This window comes from Odocoileus virginianus, chromosome 14, assembly GCF_023699985.2.
Source record: "Odocoileus virginianus isolate 20LAN1187 ecotype Illinois chromosome 14, Ovbor_1.2, whole genome shotgun sequence".
NCBI lineage: Eukaryota > Metazoa > Chordata > Mammalia > Artiodactyla > Cervidae > Odocoileus > Odocoileus virginianus.
This window is the reverse complement of record NC_069687.1, coordinates 63,730,002-63,750,789: the sequence shown is the minus strand read 5'-3', so window position 1 is coordinate 63,750,789 and position 20,788 is coordinate 63,730,002. Positions and strand designations below refer to the sequence as shown.

General features: G+C 48.0%; 1 protein-coding gene across 3 annotated transcripts in view; it reads right to left on the bottom strand.

Moving 5' to 3' along the window:
* Positions 1–3,150: 3,150 nt before the first annotated feature.
* SH3PXD2B (SH3 and PX domains 2B) overlaps positions 3,151–20,788 on the bottom strand; it is a 121,838-nt gene continuing 104,200 nt past the window's right edge. For 2 of the 3 annotated variants that reach the window (XM_070476832.1, XM_070476833.1), the window contains one exon: positions 8,587–15,000. In XM_070476832.1, coding sequence (XP_070332933.1) covers positions 13,423–15,000 — 1,578 coding nt within the window. In that variant the 3' untranslated portion in view covers positions 8,587–13,422. Of the gene's footprint in view, positions 3,462–8,586; positions 15,001–20,788 lie in introns of those variants that run through there. The other variant, XM_070476834.1, reaches the window with a different exon arrangement.

Below are 20,788 nucleotides of genomic sequence, written 5' to 3'. Positions count from 1 at the left end.
ACATGGAGTGTTCCTGAGAACCTCTACAGTGCATCCCCTGTGGCACATCTGGTTTTGATTGATAATAAGCCCCATGAGCAGAGATGCACCCGGAAAAAGGAAGTCTCCTAATTGGCTTTGACCCACTTGCCAGTGGCAGGAGTGATTAATCACTTTGTTTCTCCAACTCTGCTTACTCAAATTCTCTCAAAGGGCCTGGGGCCTGGCCCAAAGGAGGCCACTGAAGCCAACATTTCTTTGAAGTCTGTGGGTTTATCTTAAAAATGCAGGTGAGTTTTATTTTCTATAGCATAACATTTCCTTGCTTGTTTCAATATGAAAATGAGTAAAATAACTTCCTGGTGAAATTGCTTAAATCTCTACTCCCAACTTTTTTCCTATCACCAGCTTCTGGATGAAAATCACGTTCCAGAAGCAGCTTGGGGCATCTCTTAGCACACTGCTGCTGTGTGCTCCTTGGGAGCCAGTCCCAGGGTGAAAGGGAGTTGCTAGGTGATCCTACCACTTTTCAAATGTCTTCCAGAACACACACAGAGCTTCTGTATGCCCTTCCCCATTCGTGGAGGGTGCTTACAGGAAGTGGAGAGGTTGGTGGTAAGAAGACTTTCCGACTGGAGACCATTTGTCTGCTTATCCTCAGGGCTTGGCACAGTTAAGGGGAGGCTCAGGATTAAAAAGGAAGACAGTGTTTCTTAACATGGATATACCACTTCTCTATGAGGGTGTTTAAATTTCGTGTTTCCATTCTGATAATATTTTTTAAAAGATGGATAGGCATATTCTAGATCATTTGAAAGTTGGCCTCAACAATAGTTCTGTTGGCCAGTAAACTGTGGTCCCAGGCTAGTGCTTTCCATTTCATGGGCCACTGAGAAAAAAACCAAGTTTTATTAAATACATGTTATGGACTGAATGTTTGTGCCCACCCCGCTATTCTGGCATTGAAATCTAATCTTTGATTGAGCGTATTTGGAGATGCGGCCTGTGGGAGGTAATTAGGTCATGAGGAGGGGCCCTCAGAATGAGATTAGTGCCCTTATATTAATAACGGAGGCCAGAAAGCTAGCTTACTGTCTTCCTGCCATGCGAGCATACAGGAAGTCAGCAGTCTGCAAGTCCCGCCCTCGTCAGAACCTGACAATCACTCTGGTCTCAGACTTCCAGCCTCCAGAAATGTGAAAAATAAATTTCTGTTGTTTATGAGCCAGTCAGTCTGCAGTATTTTTTTTATATTAGTATCGAACTAACTATGACATTTAGAGTGGATAAACAACAAGGTCCTAATGTATAGCACAGGGAACTATATTCAACATCCAGTGGAACATCCCAGGAGATCTGCCTTCCAGTGCAGCAGTCTAAACATTGGGAGCCTATAAGAATTTTATTATCTTTAAAATTAGTTGGTACAAATTCAAATTTGAACAGTCATTCTTAAACATAAGGAACTCCATCTCAAAAATGTGTTCTATGTTCACGCTCCTCACTTTTATTCAACATCGTATGGGAAGTCCTAGCCACATCAATAAAGGGAGAAAAGGAAATTAAAGAAACACAAATCAGAAAGGAACAAGTAAAACTGTTAATACTTCCAGGTGACATAATACTATATATAGGAAACCCCAAAGACTCCACCAAACCCCTCCCCCAAAACAAAAAGCAAACAGAAAAACCACCTCCACCAAAAACCTTTAGAACTAATAACAGATGCAGTAAAGCTGCAGGATACAAAATCAACACGCAAAAATAAGTTGCATTTCTAGACACTAATAACAAACAGAAAGAGAAATTAAGAAAAATAATCCTATTTATAATTATAGCAAAAAGAATAAAATATGTAGGAATAATTTTAACCAATGAGGTGAAAGACCTATACACTGAAAACTATAAGATGCTGGGGAAAGAAATGGAAGAAGACACAAATAAATGGAAAGATACTCCATGCTCATAGATTAGAAATATTAATATTGTGAAAATGTCCATACAACCCAAAACAATCTTCAGGTTCAATGCAATCCCTAGCAAAGTTCCAATCCTAAAATGTATATGGAACCACAAAAGATGCTGAATAGCTAAAACAATCTTGAGAAAGTAAAACAAAGCTAGGTGTCCTAAATCACATGCCCTGATTTCAAACTATATTACAAAGCTTTAGTAATAAATGCAGTATGATACTGGCAATAAAAACACACAGATCAATGGAACAGAATAGAGAGCTCAGAAATGAACCCATACAGGGTGTATGGTCAATTTGTTGTTGTTGTTGGTCAGTTGCTAAGCTGTGTCTGACTCTTTGCAACCCCATTGACTATAGCATGCCAGACTACAGTCCTCCACTATCTCCCAGAGTTTGCTCAAATTCCTGTCCATTGAGTCAGCGGTGCTATCTAACCATCTCATCCTCTGCTGCCCTCTGCTCCTTCTGCCTTCAATATTTCCTAGCATCAGGGTCTTTTCCAATGAGTCAGCTCTTCCCATCAGCTGGCCAAAGTTCTGGAGCTTCAGCAACAGTCCTTCTGATGAATATTCAGGGTGATTTCCTTTAGGATTGACTGGTTTTATCTCCTTGCAGTCCAAGCGACTCTCTAGAGTCTTCTCCAGTAAAAGACTGAAACGGTAAATTTTGTGTTATGTTTATTTTACCTTCACCTTTCCTCTTTGGCAACGGTTAAGTTTGTTTTCTAGGTCTATGAGTCTATTTCTGTAAATAAGTTCATTTGTAACATTTTTTTAGATTCTGTGTGTAAGTGATATCACATGATATTTGTCTTCTCTGACTTTTAAGTATACAATTCAGAGGTATTGTGTGCATTCACACTATACAAACAATATACAGTGAATATACACACAACACACAGTGAAAATAGCTTAGCAAATCCATGTCACAGTAGCAAGGAAGGGGCCTGGTTTTCAGTCTTCTTCAAGGACACACAGCAGCTCTGCCTACTTCCCAAGGTGCACAAGTGCTGCCTGAGGCATCTTTTTTTTTTTTTTTCCATTTGTTTTTATTAGTTGGAGGCTAATTATTTTACAACATTGCAGTGGTTTTTGTCATACATTGAAATGAATTAGCCATGGATTTACATGTATTCCCCATCCCGGTCCCCCCTCCCACCTCCCTCTCCACCCGATCCCTCTGGGTCTTCCCAGTGCACCAGGCCCAAGCACTTGTCTCATGCATCCAACCTGGGCTGGTGATCTGTTTCACCCTAGATAATATACGTTTCGATGCTGTTCTCTTGAAACATCCCACCCTCGCCTTCTCCCACAGAGTCCACAAGTCTGTTCTATACATCTGAGTCTCTTTTTCTGTTTTGCATATAGGGTTATCGTTACCATCTTTCTAAATTCCATATATATGTGCTAGTATACTGTAATGGTCTTTATCTTTCTGGACCTGAGGCATCTTGATCCTTCCAAGAGGCACTTCCACTGGGCTCTCCAAGTGAACATTTTTATGGTCCCGAGATAAACACAGGGAGGAAAATCAGCAAACCTGCAGCTCTTGCAAATGGAAGACCAACTTGGCCTATTTACTCTGCTGAAGATAGTAACTAACACACAGTGTCCAAGCCAGAGTTCTCAGGTGGATGCATCATGATGGAGCACAAACTCAACTTAATACAGTGAAATGCTCAATAGCCATTAAACTCTAGGATCTACAGCAGCATTTTCCAAAGTGTGTTCTGTGAGATGTCCATAAATGTTATGTGAAGAAAAATTCTGCTATGAGATACACTTTGTCACATGATTAAACAGGTTACTGCAGTCTTCTGAGAGTCATGCTAGTGTGTGACCCAGATTCCAAGCAGGGAGGCTTGGAGAACACTCATGTAAGTGTTTGCCAAATGAATCTGACCACACAGGTTCATGCTTTTTCAGGATCATGTGAAGGACTGATGTTTCATAAACTCACTTTGGAAAAACTGGAATTTAGAGAAAAGTAATAAAATAGGAAATGGATATACACCCAGTTAGGGGTCAGCAACTTGCAGCCCTTGGGCCTACATCCAGCTGCTTGTTTTTTCACAGAACTAAGAATAACTTTTACATGTTCAAATGGTTCCATTTTAAATAGTTATGTAAGTCCTTGAATAATATTCTGGTTTGCCTTTTGGTTTCCTGAGCCCCAAATATTTACTATCTGGCTCTTTAAGAAAAAGTCTTTCAACTTGTGTACTAGGCAATGAAAATATTTAAAGAATGTTCATTGTTTTTGACTCTTCATGGAAGCAGTAATGATTATGATGTCCTGTTAGAAGTGCCTACTATGTGTGAGGCATGTTGTTTTTCAGTTGCTAAGTCGTGTCCAGCTCTTTGCAACCCCATGGACTGTAGCCCTCCAGGCTCCTCTATCCGTGGGATTTTCCAGGCAGGAATACTGGAATGGGTTGCTATTTCCTTCTCCAGGGGATCTTCCCAATGCAGGGATCAAACTTGCATCTCCTACCTGGCTGGAGGATTCTTTTCCACTGAGCCACCTGGGAAGCCCTGTGCGAGGCATGTGTTATTCCATTAATGGTCACAGCAACTCTGTGAGAAAGGCATTATGGTCCGCATTTTACAGATGAGAAAGCTGAGTATCAGAGAAGGATGGTGGGGAGGAGACAGAACTCAAACCCAGGTCCAACCTCAAAGTCGGTCATGGTTCCTCTGTCAGTGGTTTACAAAGTAGGGCCCGTGTATTCTAGGGGGGCAGAGAAGACAAACCACTGGAGCACAGTGGAAAACTAGATCTTTCATTTCACGTAATTTTAACTTATCCTTCACTTTAAATTTTGAGTATTTTATTATACTACATCATAATTATTATAATAATCAGCTAAAACTAGCCTAAATCCGTAGCCAGGAGACAGTTTTCAGGACCCTCATAATCTGCTCCCCTTTCTCCTTACCTGAGCTCAGAAGTAGCCAAGAGAGACAGAGGGATTCAGGGACTGGAGAACGAAACGCCACCTTTCCTCCCGAGAGAGCCGTGGGAGAATCTGCTCAGGTGAGGTGTGTGGTGGTCAATGGGCTTCCTAAGGCTGAATTTCGGAAATAGTCATGTCCCTTGATCCAGTCACAGGCACCCCTAAAAAGCACAGGATGGCTTCTGTGGGGGCCCCCGAACGAGTAAGCCTTCCACTGACAGAGGAAGAGGGGAAGGGGTGCTCCCTGAAGACATCTGTCCCCACACAGGAGGTGGGGGCTGAGCTAGTACACATGCCTGGCTCCTGCACTCCTAAGCACTGATCTTCTCCATCATTCCCTCTTCTTCTATAGGGAGAGGGAAGAGGGGGCTGGAGCAGTATGTGAATGGAGCTCCCCTTCCTGTGGGAAGGAGCCCCAGGCACGGGGTGTGAGAATTTTCCACCTGACAATATTGTATATTGGGGGTCCCCAGCCTCCAGGATCTAATGCTTGATGATCAGTTCAGAGCATTCAAAAGCAAGTCAGTAAAGTCCAGATTCTTCTCCTCTTAAGACCCAGGAGGCCCAGATCCTACAATAAACTGTGTTCTCTGTTTCACTTTCAACTGCAGGGAACCTCAGCCACACACGTCTACAGTCAAGTAAAGTTCCCTGCAGTTGAAAGTGAAACAGAGAATGCTGCCATTAATTTACAGGTCTCTGAAGGAAAACTTGCTTATAAGGTAGAAAACAAATTCCACTTCCGGTGGCTGTTTTCTGAAGTTTCCCACTTGAGTGGTGATCTTGCTATGGAGAAATCTACTCAGAGAGCTCCAAGTTAGACCAATAGCAAATAGGAAGCCTTGAAGTTCATGGGTCCGTTCAAAGAAGCATTAATATTTTGTAGTCACGATGCTGTGAGTGATAGCTTGAAGCCCAGGCTGCAGGGAGGGGTGGAGTTACAGCTGAAATTAGGAGGGACCAGTTTGGGTTCAGAACTCAAGGTAGAGATGAAATGTAAAATTTGAACTTTTCCAGAATTTATGACATGAAATAGTACTCTTGCTAGATGCTTTGTGGTTTCAGTCTAGCACAGTTGAAGAACTAGCTATAAATAAACCCCCTCTCAGATAGTCATACTACATGTTTTTACACAAGGAGCTCCAAAGAGTTCTGCAAAAAACAGAATAAAACGAGTAACGCCCCCCAACCCCCCCGCCACCAAACAAAAACTGAATAACTTAATTTTACCAAGCAATTCTCAAATGTATGTGTTCACAGGACATTTATTTCATTATGTGTTGACATCTGTTTTGGAAAGCACACTGGAAAATGCTGACTGGAAAAATTATAGATTTGGGGGTTTGTTGGTTTTATTCTATTAAGGAGCTATAGATCCAAGGTCATCCTCATATTAGCTGTGATGATCTGTGAACAACTTCTCAGACTATTAATTTCCTCATCTATAAAATGGGTATAATTCCTACCTAGAAGAATTGCAGTGAAGAATGAAGAGAGAATATGTATAAGGTAACTAGCCAAGGTGGTGCTAGTGGCAAAGAATCCACCTACCAACGCAGGAGACACAAGAGCTGGGTTCAGGTCAGGAAAGTCCCCTGGAACATGAAACGGCAACCTGCTCTAGGATTCCTGCCTGTCAAATGCCATGAACAAAGGAGCCTGGTGGGCTACAGCCCATGGGGCTGCAAAGTCAGCATGGACGGAGCACATACACTCACAACCAGACAATAGCATGTACTCAACAAAAAGTAGGTCTTTCCCCCTTAATTGCAGCATTAGGTTTTGGAAACGGAAAATAGTTCTTGAATATGACTGTGAATCCAGGAGAGAATTGCATCAGGATAAGAAATGTGCCTAGATTAGCATTTGGGAGGAGACATATTATGGGGTAAAAAAGTCAGTTTTAGGGTCAGACATGCCATGTACTAGCTATGCGAGACCTTCAGCCAGTGTCTTCACCTTCCTGAAACTTAGCACTGTCACAGGTATAAAATGCAGGTATCTACTTCATGGAGCATTCTGAGGATGAAATAAAAGTGTAGGCAATGTGCCCCCAGGTCTGACACACAGCAAATGCTCAGAAAAATAATGGTGACATGATCACACTAGTATGAAGCACCATTTTTGAACACTCATACAATGGCAGGCAAGCAGCTGAATTTGGACATTTCTCCACAGTGTAGCATGCAGACCACTTCCTCACAATGTACTTAAAAAAATTTTTTTTTTAAATTTGGCTGCACCAGGTCTTAGTTGCAGCACGTGGGATCTTAGATCTTTAGTTGTGGCATGTGAACTCTTAGTTGCTGCATGTGGCGTCTAGTCCCCTGACCAGGGATCAACCCCAGGCCCCCTGCTTTGGGAACGCAGAGTCTTAACCACTGGACTACCAGGGATGTCCCACGATGTACTTTTAAAGGATGCAGATTCCTGCTGATTCTGGCCTTCAGGGGATGCAGCCCAGGCACGCATACTTTGGCAAGCTCCCTGACTAAATCTTCTGGTCACCAAAATTTGAGAACCGGTGACTGGGAGGCATGGGGGTTGCAAGATGATGAGGTGTCACACCTGGAGCAGATGGACATGAACTAGAGAAGGAATGGGAGAAGAGTGGTCCCTCAACATGAGTTTTGGACCCCCAAGTTCACCATGACCCCCTGGAGTGTTTGCAGGTGTGGGTGAGCAGGCTCGTGCTTGGCATGGCATTCCTGCAACAGGAGAGGGGGACTGGTGAGTGTGCCAGTGCCAAGGCAGACCAGAAGGAGTGGAATGGGTGAGACCCCCAAGAGACAAAGTCATAACTCCTGACCAGTTCCCATCCCAAGCCATGAGGCTCTGGGGCCGCTGTGCGCCTGCCCTGGGAAGCCATGCCACGTTCATCACCAGTTGTACTCTTGTGACTAAGCGCTCCTGGTTTGGGAGATTTGGGAGAAAATGCTTCTTGTTGGGGAGGCAGAGGGTGGAGGGGGGAGGGGAAGGAGTAGGGGGTAAACCACATAATGACTTTTCTTATGGGAACAGAGTTTACTATATGAACGAAGATGATTCTTAAATAAGATGCACCAGAAGATCACTGCTTTAGACTGTTTCCTCCAAGGCGGGATGAATATTGTATATAAATGCTCCCTCTTGAAGTTCTTCTGTGCAGGGACTCTGCTTGGTTCCATTGTTCTGTTCCTAGGAAGGTGGGTGGTTGTGTCCTTTTGTTTAAAGATTCACCTGGGACCAAGAAGGCTCCACACTGGTGGTTGGCTTTTTCTTAGCTCAGCCCTTGGGAAAGCCTTAAAACATCAGGCAGTGCTCTCCGCCTCCCAGGAGCAAGGAGCTTGGGCAGTCCCAACCCTGACTACACCCACCACCCTCCCTGCCCATCAGCAGGCAATGCTAGAGAGAGGTCCAAACTCCCCGGACACATAAAGTTTTCCATCTTTATACACCAGGCCAAGATGGAGGAAACACCCAGCAAATACAAAGACGTTTTCTCTTGGTTTCTGAATGCTGCAGTTAAAAGAATCAAAGTGCACAAGAGCCCAGAGAGAAGTCACCCCTATTTCTGTGCAATGCCCAAACTGAGCTCACACAGGCTCCTGTTTTTTGATCTTCGAATCCAGGCCAAGATGTGAGGGCACAAAGCTACTCACCCTTTCTTCAGCCAAATAAAATCCATAGACACATCTTCACAATGAAGCTTGAAACCAGTCAAGCACTCTTTTTTATTAAAAAAAAAAAAAAAAGAAAGGAAAAAGTCTAATGGTAAAGTATATAGTTTATACATGCTACAGCTAATTCATTGTTCCTCACCCTCCCCCTCACATTATATATGCTCATGTATTTTTTTGTGTGTTGCCACGGGTACGAGGAGTGCTGAGATACCCAGAGATCTCCAGCGTCATCCTGGGAGCAGATGCCAGGCGGTGGACAATGTCAGTGCCCACTGCTCCCGAAGGCATGCCAGAAAGGGCCTCGTTACTTGGTGGCTTCCTGCAGCAGGAAATGTGGGCCGTAGCCAAGGTGACCATGGTGTCATCACCCCCTGAGAATGAAGGGGGTGTGGCTACTAACAAGTTCTCGGGCACAATGGCATAGACAGGCACACTCTGGGATAAAATATGGACACCTTTAGTTGTGTTAGAACTGCTTATTGCTGTAATAAGCCTGGCGGGGGCACCTCCTTCCGTATGTTTATAGGAGACCCGAAAGCGAAGGATGCTGGCTGTGGCACTGGGTTTGGTCTCTTCAAAGACAGCAGAAGTTGAGTCCCTTGTCCCTGACTGGAGCCAAAAAGGCTGACTTTGGAACAGAGGATAGATAAAAACGGGAGAGAAGGTAGGATGCTGAGACACAATGGGTGGCTTGAGAACTTGGCAAGGTGGTACCAGAAAGCAGACATTGCCCCCACGGGGCTGGATGGTACAATCTGGGTTTGGACCACCCTGGGGCCCATTGGATTTAACCCTGCAACTCCACAGCTCCGTGATCTTCACGGGCTGAGGCGCATCGGATGTGAGAACCTTAGCCAAGGCAGGAGCACTTCCTCCAGGCCAAGGGAGGGCTCTCTGCCCCCTCAGGCCTCAGTGCCAGCCAGTCTCCTCCTCTTTCAGGCCCCACGGTCTGATGACAGGTCATCTTTGGTCTATGGTATATATGGCTGTTTGCAGCAGAAGCCCCGAAGGATGGGCCTGGACAATCGAGGAGGGGACAAGACTGCCACACGTGACTCAGGCTGTTTTGTGTCCAATGTCACAGCCCAAAGTGAAGGGCAAGACCTCCCAGAGAGCAGCCCGAGACTCGGAAACAGGATGGGAGCTGAGCCGAGCCACGCACACTCCTGTTCTTGATGCTGACTTGGCAGCTACTTGAGGGCAGGAGCCATTTCTTCTCCATCCCATTCAGAACAAACTGAGTAAATACTAGAATGTCCCATCTCTCAGCCTAAGCACAGGGCCTTCCAAACTTTGGGGGAGATTTTGCATTGGTCCTTTAATGTGGCAAGTTTGTTTTCCTACATTCTACTTGATGAGGAAATCCCCAGTGGGCCCAGAAATGTTTTAAGGCCAGGAATTTGGCCTAAGAAACCAATCACAGGGAGAGGCTTTGTGGAGGACGCATAACACACCTACTGGAAGCCTGGCAGGGCTCCAGCGAGGCTCTGGTAGCGCAAGGCATTAAAAGTGCTTTGAGCTGCAGCCCAGCTCTCCCCAAGTCTCATCCTGAGACCAGGATATAAATCCATCAAATGGCAAATAAATTCAGAGTAAAAAACTTGAGCAAAGGCTTATTTTATCAAGCAGTGGTCCTAAAACTCTGTTTTCCCCAAAGATCTGGCACTACCACGAGCTGTAGTTTTGCCCTAGGACAGAAGATAAAAGCCATCCCAAGGATGCCTGCCTTTTTTGGACTGGCATTTGGCCTGTGACCTACTGACATGTGTGACTGTGGGGCCAGGGAGGAAAAATCTAAATTAAGAAGGAGGGTCACTGCTTTCCTGAAAGCACCGTCATTTCACTGCTGATGGCAGAGGAAAGGTCATGGGCCCTGGGGAGAAAAACTCCCAGATTCAAGTCTTGGCTTGGTCACTGTTTGGATGATGCTGGGTACGTGACTTCATCCTCTGAACCCCAATGTCCTCATTGCAGATTGGGGCTGATCCTATGCACCTCACAGGGTTGAAGTGAGGAGGAAGTTAAAGGAGGGAGTGTTGAGGCACCGGTAACCTGCCTGGTGCTCGGCACGGAAGATACTCCCATGACCCCATGCCATTCCTATGACAGGTGCCACGGTGGCGACTCCAGGTCCAGAAAGTTTGCATTTGTTCCATCAAAGGCTCACAGAATGGTGGCTACAGTCCTGGATGGTGTAAACCTAAGTCTCCAGGTGAGGACAGTGAGGGCCAGCTCCTGGCCACCGGGACCATCCCCTGCGGCTGCCTGGGAAAGGGCCATCACTGTTGATAGGAAGAGTGGAGAGACGAGATTCAGGCTGCAGAGGCATCCTCAAGAAAGAATGGTGAACAGAGAGAAGCGTGGCTTTAGTACCTTCAGTTCATGTCAGAATAATAATAAGAGGCGAATTCTTTCAAGTGCAGGGAAAACTTTCTGCCCTGGGAAAGGGAGAAGCTGTCCTTCCTGCCTAGCTGACCCCTGGGAGGAGGAGACGAGGTCAAAGACAAACCCCTTCAGTGGAATCTGCACCCAGGAGCCCAAGCTCTTCACAGCCAGGCATGGAGCCACCCACGGCCTGGTTTATACTCAGCGCCTGGCATATAGTAGGCGCTCACAAAATAGTAGAAAACTTTCATGAAGGCAGAGAAAGAATTGGGGGAAAAAATTGAGAGTTCTGTCTTTTGAAAGGTAGTCAAATCCTACATAACAGCTTCACAAATGGTGTTTAGACCAATGTGGGTCAAAAACTCAGGGAAACATGCTACAGGGCCTCCCCCCAAATGAGGGGACCTTGGAGGTGGGCGGCCCTCTCCCGTTCTGCCTCCTGCCCCTGGCTGCTACTGACCCCACTCGAGTTCTGGGCACAGGGCCAAGGGCCAAGGGGGTGCTGCAAGGGAAGCTTGGAGCCCTGTCCCAGACTCTGGGGTGGGGGATGTACGGACCTGCTGAAGGAAGGGGTAAAGATGCTCCTGGGGATCAGGGGAGGCTCCTTCTCCTGCAGCAGCATCCACAGCCCACGTGGCAGTGAGGCGGGGGCTGGGGGGGCGGGAGTCGGGGGAGGGCGGAAGGGGACTGTTTGCACATCAGTCTTCGGCACTGCAAGCAGCCCCCCAGGAAGCCACAAGAACACAGCAGCAGATGACTCTGAGTCAGAGTCTCTGGGCAGGACGGGGCTACTACTTGTCCTGCAGGGTAGGGGGGACAGGGCGGGTGCTGCCCTCTCACGTCGTGCCCCAGCCCCACCCCAGCCCAGGCAACCTGGGCCACAGGCTGCGGGCTAGGAGCCAGAAACCCTGGTCCTGATTCTCGTTCCGTACTGTAGCTGTGCCTCTATGTGCCTCAGTGAGCCACATCAGCCAAATGGGTGCAAGGGCTGCCCTGGGTTCTTTCCCACGAGACCACAGAGAGGCAGAGTGCATGGAAAGAAAAGAAAAGAAAGAAAACTACTCTTCAAGGACCAGAGAGCAGCAGGAAGCAGGAGAGACAGAGGTTCTGCCTGGACCCTGGGCCCCCTATGGGGCTACTGCTTAACTCTGCTGTCTGCTGGAGATCCAGCCTCTGGCCCTTGAGCCACGGGGGCCCCTTGGGACTGGCATGTGAGACCACCTTGGCTGCCCTCGCTTCATATGCTCTATCCCCTGGGGGGCACCAGTACAAAGGCAGGGAGCAGGGCTCTGTGGCAACACCAGGGTGCTGGGCAGCCCCTGGGTGGTGTGGGGGTGCAGGGCAGCCTTCAGCAGATGCCACAAGGGGTTGGAGGGGTGGTGGGAGCGGGAGCAGCCATGTCGCCCCGCTGACGCACACCCGGGCAGCCCGCCAGCATCTCCCTCTCCGCCGCCTGGTTGGCTGTCACAGGGCACAGGCATGGAAGTCAGGCCAGCCTAGACTCACACCCCCTTCCCTCCTCTTCCCAGCTACTGTGCCCCAGGGCACACTGAACCCCAGTTTCCTCATCTATAAAACAGGTACACCGGGTCAGAGAGGGCTATTGTGAGGGCTCCACATGAAGGGAAAGCGCCACGTACAGCGTTTGGCAACAATTAGCTACTCAGCAAAGAGGAGTTCCCAAGGCGCGTGGCCTGTAAAGGGTTCCCTTTCTCAAACAAACTTTTGAGATTCTTGTACTAGGGAGGCAGAAGTGAAAGGCCCCCCCAAAAGCAGACTGGGGACCCTTGTTTAAATGCCTTGGGTTGGACCAGAGTCTGCAGCAGAAAAGCGAAGCATGCTTGGAGCTGGCAGCACTCCTCTAGAACTGATCAGGGTCCCAGCACAGAAGGGAGGACGGCTGGGCGGGCCTCTAGGCCCCATGCCTGGGGCAGCTGCAGCTGCTTGAACCTGAGAGACCCGGGGACCTGAGGCCTTGGGGAAGAGGACAACTCCCTGGGACCAGCAGTGGAGCCGACTTCTACAAGAAAGTTCTTTCTGGGACCAGGCATTTGGGAGGCGAGTGAATCAAGTCGCTGGACATGAATGAACTGGGTAGGAAGCTGGGGACATTCTCAGGACTCTGATCTGAGCAACAAGAAACCCTTTCTGCAGTTTCTCCAGATGATGGGTTCTGGTCCCAGAAGCCTCAGAGAGTCAGGGTCCCACTGCTGGGTGGGCAGGGAGCTGCTGGGCGGCAATGCCACTGGCCTTAAGGCAGGGATGTTGAGAGAAAGGGGTGTGGCCTCGGAGCCTCCAGGGGATGCTGTGATGGGAGGGATCACTCTCCACCCAGGAAAGAAACCACAGTATTCCAGTCTTCCTTCCTTTGATGCTGCGTGGAGGATGATAAATTAAGAGGCATATTAAATATGTGGGTAAAGCCAGCAGGGACGTGCAAGACCTCCAGGCATGAGAGGAGGCGGCTAGGTCTTCTTTCTGAGATAGTTGGAAGGAATCCACCCTTCCCAGGATGGGGCCCCACTCTGGACCTGGCAGAACCACCAGCCGCTGCTGTTCTTTTCCCGGACCTCGAACACCGTCCCCTCCTGGAAGCCGCTGGTATCTTGGTCGCCTTCAAAGCTGGCCACGGCCACGTACAAGTCTTTTGGGCCGTCGGTGTTGGGGAAGGGGCCTGCAGCCACTTTCTCCTTGTTTTCTCCCGTCTTGCCCATCATCCGCGGCCCTGGCCCACCTTTGCCTCGCATGTCATCCTGGCCCCCTGAGGAGTTGGAGAGAAAAGGTTTGGCTTTCGGAGGGACAAGCAGGGCCCGGCCTGGGGCAGGAGCTGCCTTGCCTTCACTGCTCTCCCGCTGTGGCCCTCTGACGTCTGGAGGGGGCCCTCTGACGTCTGGAGGTGGACCTCTGACCTCTGGAAGGGGCCTAGACGATGAGGAGGTTTTCTTGGGGGGTGGCGGTCTCCGAGGTGGAACCACAGGTCTCTGGAGGGAAGCCTCTTGGAGAGGGACCGGCGCGCTCTTGGGCACAGGATCCGTGGTCTTGGCTGGCCTCGGAGGGGCTCTGCAGGGCGCCTCCTTTGGGCTGGGCCCCTCCTGCTTGCTCGTCCTGTCCTGGGGACGGCCAGGCCCCTCCCCTGGAGGGAAGCCACGACCGAAGGCTCCATCCTGGCCTCCTCCCGCCTGGTGGCTGCTCTCTCCATCTACGGAGGCCTTCTCCTGGGACTTGGCAGGCCTGAGCTTGCTCCGGAGGTTACAGATGTCCACTTGGTCTTCGCCCTGAGGTGGCTCTGTCCTGGGGGAAGGAGCTGGTTTTGGCCTAACCTGAGGTTTAGACTTCAAGAAAAGGTTCTGGGGAACGGCTTCTGGCTTCTCCTCCGGCGGGTCAGCTTTGGATCTGGAGATAGGTCGCAGGTTGGGCTTCTTCACTTCCTTGGCCAACACTTTGTGGCCGCACTCCAGCCCCATCTCATTTTTCAGCTGGAACAACTTGCTTTTGTCAGGTTTGGGCTCTGGTTTCCTGCTGTCCCGGGCTGGCGGGGCGTGTTTGGCTGGGATCATTGGCAAGATCATGCCAGGTGGCTTGGGTGAAGAACCCCTGAATTGCTCCACTCTCTGCCGCTCCTGCAGTTCCCCTTCTGACTTGATGATGGATTCTTTCCGGGGAGGGAGGCTGGGTTTCTCCTCCAGGTCGGGGTCTGAGATTTCCTCATAGCCTGCACACGAAGACGTGTCTGAAGACGCCTTCCTCAGCACCTCCTTACCGCCCTTCCAGTCTTTGGCCCACGGCGTCCCCGAGTCCCCCGTGCCGTGCGGGGCGTCGGGCAGGGGCCGGGAGGGGCCGCTGGCTTCACCGCCCGAGCTGTTCTCCATTGCTGCCGCATCCCCCAGCCGGAGCTGTGCCACCTCGTTGGGCAAGGGAGCCAGAAAGTTGGGTCTCGAGGCATTGCTAGTCTTCTTATACTTGTCAATGAAGGTTGCTGGGGCCCAGCCCTCCTTATCTTCGATCTGAATGTACCACCAACCGCTTAAGTTCTTCTCGATCACCTGAAAGGTAGGGCAGAGGAAAGCAGAGTAAGAACAGAGGCAGGGCCGGTGGCCAGGACAGGCCGGGAGAACTACATGCAACTGAGGTTCTAGAATCAGAGACTGTTTACATTCTGCAGGTTCCCAGACTGTATCTATGGGGGTGGTGGGGACCATCCATGGACACTGCTGTGTATAAGAAACATCTTACACAGGGGTAGGTGCTTGTCTACTTTTGGATTCCCCCAAAAGCAGTCCTTGAGACATGAACTCTGCTGCAGGTAGTTAATTTGAGAGATGATTCCAGGAAGCCCAAGTGAGGGAAGGGAGAGCCACTTAGGAACAGGTTAAGGCTCTAGGCCAGTGGGGCTTAATCCAACAGGACCCTATGAGAGACAGTGCAGAATCAGACACTGGGGGTGGGGACACTGACCTCCTGACTCCTGGTCCCCCCACCGCCTGGACATTAACCTTCCCCCTTTCTGGGTGGTGCCCTCAGGTGAGCATAGGAGGTGGGAAGTAGTCAGGGGGCTGGGATGCAGGGCAGGCCACCAGCAGTGTCTGCTAAAATTCTGAAGTGGTTGAAGACAAACCCCCAGGACAGTCCAAACTAGCCTTGGTCATTACTCCTTTGGTTGAGCACCAGATAAAGAAGCTGGCTGGTATTTACAGGCAAGGTGTATGAAAAATGTGCATCCTTAACTGTGGGAGTCACACCTGCTCATGTTTGGATACAGGGGAATCGATGCTGATGGAAGTGAAACAGACTCCCCTCTCATCTCTCTTTCTCTCTGGAACACACATTCATTGACTGGAATGGTGGGTAGAATCACTCGTATTATTTAAGATCTTATGTTTCCTGTCTCCTTTTGGCTTAGTACCATGTGGCTGAATTCACATGGGTGAAAGGTGTACATGCTCCATATTATGGGCTGCACTGAGGCCCCCCAAATTCATGCGCTAAGCCCTAACCTCCCTACCTTAGACTGTCACTATATTTGAAAACAGAACTTTTAAAGAGCTAATTAGGTTAAAATGGGGTCGCTGGGGTGGGGTCGTGAATTGTTATCCTTATAAGAGGAGATTAGGACACAGAACATCCAGAATGAGGGAAGACCACGTGTGAACCCAGGGAGGTGACCGGCTGTGAATCAAGGAGAGAGGCTAAACCTGACACCTTGATCTGGAACATCCAGCCTTAAGAATATGAGAAAATACACCTCTGCTGTTTAAACCAACCGTCTGTGGTCTTTTGTGAGGGGAGCCGGAGCAAACTAATACACAGCAATACGTCAGCAGGCTCTGTGCACAGGAGAGCTGACTAATGATTACAACCGTCCGAGAAGACAGGGATTTTCACACCATTGTACAGATGTAGAGCTAAGCCCCATGAGAGCTGAGAACTCGCAGAGGCTCACACAGAATGTCAGGGGTGGAGGTGGGAGTCAAAGGCTGGGGAGCAGGCTCCCGAGCCTGAGTCTTTACCACAACCCAGCCCTGCCCTGGAAAGTGGACGCTGCTCGGGGCGGAGGGAGGGAAATGGTGCCTGAGGTGAGAAACCGCCTAGGCTGAGGGCTGTGGGTGCAGTTCTGCTGCTGCACTCTGCTGCCCAGACCAGAGAGGAAGGGCAGCCGCAGACCCAGCGCAGGAGCAGAGGCCGGGCTCGGTTCTGGCCGCCTGAACAGCCCCGGTCAGCCCCGGGCCTGAGACGCCACGCCACGAAACAGAGAGGAGGCGAAGAAGGAGCACGCCCACTCGCAGGGTTTCCATGATCGCCACAGAAGGGAGTGTGTGCAGCAGGACTTGGTACAGAAGGGAAAATGCTACCTACTAGGAATTAAACTTCAGGGGAGAGCACTGCGAACGCAGTAGGCACGTGGCAGGCATATATTTAACACGTCCCACTGGAGTCTCTCCAGAAAGGGTAATGAGAAATGGAAGTCACCAGCACCTTATCAACACATGCTAGCTCTGGTGATGATTACAGGTGATTCTTGGCACACAAGTCATTGCTGGCACATCCGTAAATTTAACAACTCTAAGTATGTACATGAGCAAATGAAAACAGAACAGTAATCAAATTAATACATCAGTGAGGATTTGTTAAGCTTACACTCTACCAGGTACCGCGGCAGAAGCTGTAAACATTGGATGCAGCATGTGATCTCTTAGTTGCGGCCTGTGGGGTCGAGTTCCCTGACCCGGGGTGGAACCCAGGCCCCCTGGACCCCCGTGAAGCCCCATGTACCTGTGTTCTTACCCGTCACGGATGGTAGTTTCATTTACTAGAGAGAAGTGAAGAGCTGCTGTGAATACAGACACATCTTGTTTTCCTGTGCCTCACTCGACTGTGTGCTAGAGACCCTGCATTTTTTTTTTTTAAACAAATTGAAGGTCTGTGAACCCCGCATTGAGCAACTCTATTGGTGCCATTTTTTCAACAGCAGTTGCTCCCTTCATATCTTCCTGGCACATTTTGGTCATTCTCACCATAGGACTGAAAAGGTCAGTCTTCATTCCAATCCCAAAGAAGGGCAATGCCAAAGAATGTTCAAACTACTGTTCAGTTGTCCTCATCTCAGATGCTAGCAAGGTTATGCTCAAAATCCTTCAAGCTAGGCTGCATCCGCATGTGAGCTGAGAATTTCCAGATGTACAAGCTGGGTTTACAAAAGGCAGAGGAACCAAAGATCAATTTGCCAACGTTCCTTGGCTCATAGGGGAAGCTAGGGAATTCCAGAAAAACACTGACTTCCTTTCCAGTGATCCTGCTGAAGCCCCCAACTGCACGTGTGTGTGTGCCAGCGCTTAGTCGCTCAGTCCTGTCTGACTCTTTGCCGCCCTGTGGACTGTAGTCCACCAGGCTTCTCTGTCCACGGGGTTTTTCAGGCAAGGATACTGAACTGGGTTGCCATTTCCTCCTCCAAAGGATCTTCCACACCCAGGGTTCGAACCCGCGGCTCCTGTGTCTCCTGCATTACAGGAAGATTATTTACATGGTGAGCCATCAGGGAAGCCTTTGACTCTGTGGATCACAACTAACTGTGGAAAATTCTTAAAAAGACGGGAACACCAAACCACCTTACCTGTATCCTGAGAAAACTGTATACAGGTCAAGAAGCAACACTTAAAACTGAATATGAGACAACTGACTGGTTCAAAATTGGGAAAAGAGTATGACAAGGTTGTATACTGTCACCCTGCTTATTTAATTTATATGCAGAGTACATCATGCAAAATGCTGAGCTAGATGAAGCACAAGCTGGAATCAAGATTGCTGGGAGCAATATCAATCTCAGGTATGTAGATGATACCACTCTAATGGCAGAAAAAGAAGAGAAAACTAAACAGTCTCTTGATGAGGGTGAAAGAGGAGAGTGAAAAAGCTGATTAAAATTCAACATTCAAAAAGCTAAGATGATGGCATCCAGTATCATCATTTCATGGCAAACAGGGAACAAATGGAAGCAGTTACAGATTTTATTTTCTTGGGCTCCAAAATCACTGTGGACAGTGACTGCAGCCATGAAATTAAAAGACGCACGTTCTTTGGAAGGAAAGCTATGACAAACCTAGACAGCATATTAAAAAGCTGTATTAAAAAGCATATTAAAAAGTATTAAAAAACATCACGTTGCTAACAAAGGTCCATATAGTCAAAGCTATGGTTTTCCCAGTATTCATGTACAGATGTGAGAGTTGGACCATAAAGAAGACTGAGTGCTAAAGAACTGGTGCTTTCAAATTGTGGTGCTGGAGAGGATCTTGAGAATTGCTGGGACTGCAGGAAGGTCAAACCAGTCAATCCGAAAGGAAATCACCCTGCATATTCATTGGAAGGACTGATGTTGAAAGTGAAGCTCCAATGCTATGGCCACCTGATGCCAATAGCTGATTCATGAAAAGACCCTGATGCTGGGAAAGACTGAAGGCAAGAGGAGAAGGGGACAGCAGAGGATGAGACGGTTAAATAGCATCATTGACTCAATGGACATATATCTGAGCAAACTCAGGGAGATGGTGAAGGACAGGGGAGCCTGGGGGGCTGCAGAGAGTTGGACAGGACTTAGTGACTGAATAACACCGTATTTCAAACTTTTTCATTGTTATCATATGAGTAATGGTGATCTGTGATCAGTGATCTTTGATGTCATTGTTGCAAAAAGATTATGACTCACTGAAGCTTCAGATGACTGTTAACATTTTTTTAGCAATTAAGTATTTTTTAAATTAAAGTCTGCACATTTTTTTAGACATAGAGCTTAATGGACTACAGTGTAGTGTCAACATAACATATTTTTTGGGCTCCACTGTGTGAAGCCAAACATTTTTGGCTCCAAAATGTTTGGTAAATTTTGGTAAAGAAGGGAAAATGTTATCTACTAGTAATTAAACTTCAGGGGAGAGCACTGGGAATGCAGCAGGCACATGGCAAGCGTATCTTTAACACGTCCCTGACTAGGGACTGAACCCACCGTCCCTAAAGTGGAAGCGTAGAGCCCTAATCACTGGAGCACCGGGGAGTCCCAAAATAATTTTTATATGCACTGGGAAACCAAAACATTCACATGACTCGCTTTATTGTAATTTGGCTTTATAGTGGAAGTCCGGAACTGAACCTGCAATATCTCCAAGGTTGGCTTGTAAAAGCAAATGCAAAATCACAAGAATGGAGATGAAAGAAAAGAGCATGGACTTTAAGAAAGGAGATATCTAAGCTCAAATCCCAGCTCCACCACTTTCTAGCTATGTAACGTTGGACATTTACCTAACTTCTCTTTCTCTCAAATACATGTATAAAATGGGCTGAACATATCATCAACTTCTTGGGACATCTGTGAAGATTAGTTATCAAGGATATAAGGGACCTGGCACAGATAAGTGCCTGTATCATCATAACATCATTAGTAAAACATGCTTGAAGATACACAGACCACACAAAGAACCAAGGTATTCCTACAGCTATACTGCTAGAATACTGTGCTTCCATTAATGAATTCTGAACACTAAGATGGTGTTGAATTGAATCAGGAAGCAAAACTGAAAGAGAAGAAAACAAAGGGTGACAGTGTTTATCATGTTAAGAGAAGAGTACTTGGTTAAATCAAAAACTCTAGGGACAACTATTTGTCACCCGAGTCCTTTAAGTCACCACTGGCAGAACCTATGCCAACATCATAGAACAATAAAGCAGAGAAGTTTCAAGGATGGGTTACATCTGTGCTTCTGGAAAAGAATGCAGGGTATGTAAGCTATTTATTGGCTCAGCCTGAGCAAAAACAGACAGGATAAAAGCCAGAAACAAGAAAGGGGAATGGGTCTGCTTGAAGTGGGGGTGGGGCCTTGAAGGGAGACTCCCCAGCACCCCAGAAAACCCCAAGGATCCACTCACTCCCTATGGCACACAGTCAGCCCTCAGCATCAGCACAATGTCTGGGATTCCCTGGTGGATTTTGTAACGTTCTAAGCCAATGAGTGCTGGTACTTATCAGCAAATGTCCTGTAAGCTGGCATGCTCAAACAGTGGTGTGTGTTTGCAGAAAATGCTGGAAACTCGTAGTCTTAAAGGAAAAGGTTTTATCATGGTTTTCAGCACTCTTGGGGAAAAAAACAAAACACTTTTATAATTTGCAAAGTGGACTTCTGGTTTCAAGATGGGAGATGGAATGAACAGCAGTTTCCTTTTAGTGCAGTAGAGCCAGGAAACGAATAAATGAACACAAAGCCAAGCTCAGAAGGAGGCAGAGAAGAAGCGAGTGGACCAGGAATGGATGGAAGCTGTAAGTGGGGGCAGTGGCCCAGGAATGCT